The 4,911-nt window shown below is 37.9% G+C and overlaps 1 protein-coding gene across 2 annotated transcripts in view; it reads right to left on the bottom strand.

The window, feature by feature from the left end:
* The window catches only part of p4ha1b (prolyl 4-hydroxylase, alpha polypeptide I b), a 12,225-nt gene that overhangs the window by 6,134 nt on the left and 1,180 nt on the right, over positions 1-4,911 (bottom strand). For both annotated transcript variants that reach the window (XM_014000525.1, XM_014000467.1), the window contains exons 2-8: positions 2,327-2,409; positions 2,085-2,181; positions 1,449-1,600; positions 1,124-1,261; positions 697-936; positions 340-560; positions 77-253 (exon numbers count right to left, since the gene is read on the bottom strand). In XM_014000525.1, coding sequence (XP_013855979.1) covers positions 77-253; positions 340-560; positions 697-936; positions 1,124-1,261; positions 1,449-1,600; positions 2,085-2,181; positions 2,327-2,409 — 1,108 coding nt within the window. The remainder of the gene's footprint in view (positions 1-76; positions 254-339; positions 561-696; positions 937-1,123; positions 1,262-1,448; positions 1,601-2,084; positions 2,182-2,326; positions 2,410-4,911) is intronic.

Below are 4,911 nucleotides of genomic sequence, written 5' to 3'. Positions count from 1 at the left end.
CCCCACCCCCATCAACGTGCTGGACCACATTACACATCCCGCTGCTGTCGTGTTCCTCTGCTCGGACTTTACTTACTCGAGGTTTCGCCAGCTGCTTGACTTTCTCAATTTCAGCGTCTGAGATGATGTCGATGTAGCGGACGATGTAGGGGCGGTCCCATTCATCTTGCTGTTTGACCGGCGCCAGCAGGAGTTTGGGGCTGCGGTTGTTGTCGTAGTAGCGGCAAAACAGCCGACTCTGACGGCGTGGAGTCTGAGAGGTGGGGAGCAAGCGGTTAAAAGTGAGCTGTAGTTCCGACGTCAGCATTCGTTTTTTTCTTTTTTTTTTTGCTTCCTCACCATTTTGATACCTTCCCCACGACAAAGCATCTCGTACTTCTTCCTCTCTGGAATCAGTGAGAAGGCCTTTTTGGACACCTTCTTCTTCTTTTTCTTTTCTGGCGTTTCCCTTTTCTCTCTCTCCTTTTGTGTATCCGTGTCGTCTTCGGTAGRTTTTTTCTGCTTCTCCAGCTGGAACTCAAAGTACTTCACGTTGCCTTTGGCACGCTGGTGATCTGGATCTATAAAAAAAACACAAAAAACCCACTAGAATCACAAAGGCCAACCTCTAAATTCATCCCAACACATACAATTAAAACATGCAATGCATCTAATTGTACACTTTTTTCTCATCTCAAACTATAGAAGGCAGCTCACCCAGCTCCAGCAGCCTCTTGGTGAACTCCAGCGCTCGCTCTATCTCCCCCTGCTGGTAGATGGCGTAACTCAGGTAGTCCAGCACCGTCACTTTATCTATGGTGGACTCCTCTCCCTCATCGAGTTGTTTCAGAGCCTGGGCCATCCACAGTTCAGTGTGATAGTAATCGACATCCGAGTAGGCAATTTTACCCAGCTCGTAACAGTCCTCCACTGTCATATGGCTCTTGTGTTTCACTCCTTTTATTAAAAAAAGAAGGACAACAATGGCATAGAACATGTTAAATTAACTTTCTTCACAAAGTAATCACTGCAAAGGTTTTTCATTTATGCACCAAATAAAAGTTCACCAAATAAAAACTTTTTTCTGTTGATGTTGTAGTTGTTTTGGGAATAATATGACAATGCACTGATTTGAAAGCTTTACCAGGCAGATTTCCTGTGGAGATAGTGTTGGCATCCAGTTTATAGGTGTCTTGTAGACGGAGCAGAGCTTTAGCAGCCCCAGTTTGGTCCTCCTCTGTGGGAAAGTACTGCCTCTGGATGGTCAGGTTGGAAATAAATCCTGGAAAACAATTGCAAAAGACAAGAAAGATGAAGTATTCTGTAGGTGTCAAAATGAAACAATAAAAAACACTTTCCAATGTAAAAACAAAAAGCGAGACAAGACGATGAAACAACTGCATCCAGAATGTTACAGCAGATATCCTAACTTTGGCAAAGAGTAAGTCTATTTAATTATAGGTGCGTACCATCAGTGGTGTCACTAAGTACAAGACTCTCCAGGTCTCCCCACTCTGTGTTCAGCCTCTTCATCAGTTTGAAGGCATTAACAGGATGGCCCAGGAAGCCTTCAGGGTCCTGAGTGGCTGTCGCTGTCAAGGAATCCAACTTGTCAGCCCACCTGTCACCAAAACGATCATGATTACAGTCCTGGTTATGCTTAAAAATGTGATTATTGCCAAAATAATTATTAAATGCAATGTTTCCCAAAATGTAAAAAAGATCATTTATCATCACATCACAGATTAATTTCCATGTTTGTTGAGCATGCACTGGTTTTTGCAAAAACTCTGCAAATTACGTCAAACTATGATTGATTTTACTCTATATTTTATGTATGGATAAATCATGCTTTCTTATGTTTGACATAAACAAAGATCAACAACTTTGACATGTTTATTCTAGAGTTTATTTTCAGGTTATTTTTTTAAGGTAATCATTTTGAGAAGTTGCCGATTTGGAGTCAATATCATTACAAAACTGTGCTGTTTTTAAAATATTAAGAATCAATATTTTATAGCCAGTAGACAGACTTAAATAGATGTCCTTAAATGATGGAAGGGGATCTTTTGTTCTGACTGTGTATAACCTTAAATCCATCTCACCTTTTGACCCGCTCTAGTTTATTTTCCTCTGCTCTGATGTAGTCTTTCAGAGATGTGACGAGGTCCTTTTCTGTATATAACAGATCCGTCATCTGGCCTGAGGGGCACAATATAGTAATATTACAACAATGACAGAGAATTGTCAGCTTTATTGTTTTAATATCTTGAAATATCACAACCTTTATAGGCTTGTAAAAATAATAAAGGTTGGGGTCGGTTTGTTAACAGGTGCATGATGTTACCTATGGAGGTGAAGAAGTCATTGTGAGCCGACAGCGACTGCAGGCAGCTCAGCAGCAAAAAGCACCAACATGTTAGCTCCATCCTGAAAAACAAGTGAGACAAATCATTGGAAAAGTTTTAGAAACCTAATGTCTCCTAATGACTTACAATCACTCATGTGCTCTTCCCTCAGTGTCGTTATCTTCTGGTTCACATCTTCCACTAATTTCAGAACACGGAACGTGAGCATTTCTTAAACCAGATAACCTATACACCTAATGTTCTCCAGCTCAAGATAACTTTAAACAGAAGAAAACATCTGTATGAGTAGAATTAGAGATACAGTGGTTTATTTAACTATTATTTAACTCTGGTTTCATGCACTTTTCACGTTTCTGAATCTTTACAACACGTTATGACCCTTAAAGCTTTACATTTTCTATTCCATTTCATGTTCAAGTACATGCCACTGTAAGGGACTTCTGGGTCTGGGATGGATGGATGGATGGATGGATGGATGGATGGATGGATGGATGGATGGATGGATGGATGGATGGATGGATGGATGGATGGATGGATGGACATTCTTAAGCAAAAGAAGCTATGAAAATCTGTCTAAAAATAAAAAAATGTCATTTTTCCATAAGAAAACCAGCCTCATAACCTCACAAAGCCAGATATAGTTCTGTGGTTGGTGTCAGTGTGTCTGCTTTAGCTCTGGATTTGGATTAGGTCTAAATCTGAGAAGGATTCTGACCTCGTTTTTCTCCAAATGCAAATAAAATTTAGACAAAAACAAAAAAAAAAAAAAAAAACATACCAAGGCACGGGTGTCTGACTGCAAACAGTATTTATGCAGCATTTATTCAGAGAACTTATTAAATGAAACTGCAGAAGCAAGGGGCCTATATGCTCCCTCCCTGCGCTACTAGGGCTCTGTATTGGCAAGAATTTGGCGATACGATACATATCATAACAGAGGGGTCACGATACGATATATCCCGATATATTGCRATACTGTAAGCATGGCAATATATTGCGATATATTGCGATTTTTTTGTCCAAAAATTTTATTAAATAAAAACCTCTTACTGAAAAAAAAAAGCTAATGTTTACTTACAATGCTTACATTGTCTCCTACAACGCTAATGCTAGAGGAGCCAAATGGCTGGCTCACTGCTGCCAACTAGTGGTCAGACGCTGAACTACAACATAAAACTGRACGGTAGGCAAGAAGGTTGACATTTTAAAACTAAATCAAAAATCGATACAGGGCTTTAGAATATCRATACAGTATCGGGAAATGAAACATCACCATATTTCAGTGTATCAATATTTTCTTACACCCCATGCGCTAAATCACTTTTGAATGATGTCCTGATGCATCTCAGTAATCCAGGTAAAAAATCAAAAGGAAAAAAAAATTGAATAGGTCCTCTGGACGGGTTCTTCTTTAACGAAACGTTTCGTCTGTCTTCCAAGAGACTTCTTCAGTCTGAGAGTTTCAGGCAAAATTCAGGCTTTTGAATGATGCAACACAAATCAGTTGTGTCTCTTGTTCAACTGAGCATCGTTCATAAACTAAATTTTAATCACGCTTTCTGGACTAAAACTTGATCCAAATGTTCTCACTGAGAGAACCTTTATTTATACCCAAAATATGACAGTACAATTCTGCTTTCAACTAGATTCAGACAGCAAGTTCAGGCAAGTTCTGACTTTGCCACATGGATAACCCTGAGTGGAGAAATAGAAAAAAAAAAAAAAAGAAAAAGAAAAAGAGTTTTAGGTCCATTTAGGTCAACATTATGCTGTTGGGTATAACATATATATACTGTATGTATAACTGTTTTACATTGTGTGAAATAGTCACAGTTCTATTCCAGAACATAAAGTGGCCCTTAGAGAAAAGTCCCATAAATAAGATAAAAACTCATGGAAAGTAATTATTGTAATCACTGTAATGAAAGGGTAACAGTGAAGAAAGTTGCATGAATTTAATTTCAAGACTAAAGCTGAACATTTAAGTTTTTTATTATTATTATTCATGAGCCCTGCCACACATATAGAATTTCTACAYGTACATGCCTGTAACGTGAAGAAATAATATTTTTGGTGATTGCAGAATATTACTAAAGAAACTACTCTGAGTTGTAATGCAACTAAGTACAAATACTTTGTTACTGTACTTAAGCAGAATTTTCGGGTATCTGAACTTCACTTGAGTAATTATTTTTCAGCATACTCTTTACTTTTACTTATTACGTTTTTACACAATTATCTGTACTTTCTACTCACCACATTKTTTTTAAAAAGGTAAGAAGTAGAAAGTCGTTACTCCTATTTTATTAGTAGTTGTTATTACTTAAAAAATACCATCCTGATAAATTGTGTCWCCTGGATAAAGTGAATTTAATTGTGGTTGGATTAGAAGTATAAATATTTACCATTCTGACACCCTATTAGCTTGTACACAACCCATCACAGCTGCACGCCGCTAGAAAAAATATTTTTTTTGGAGAAGTCACCTTCAAATGTCATTTTGGAAAATCTAACTGCTCACTTTTACTCAGTACTTTTACTTTTAATACTTAAGTAGATTTTG

The sequence above is a fragment of the Austrofundulus limnaeus genome, unplaced genomic scaffold (assembly GCF_001266775.1).
Source record: "Austrofundulus limnaeus strain Quisiro unplaced genomic scaffold, Austrofundulus_limnaeus-1.0 Scaffold0, whole genome shotgun sequence".
Taxonomy (NCBI): Eukaryota; Metazoa; Chordata; class Actinopteri; order Cyprinodontiformes; family Rivulidae; genus Austrofundulus; species Austrofundulus limnaeus.
This window is presented reverse-complemented; position numbering and strand designations above follow the sequence as displayed.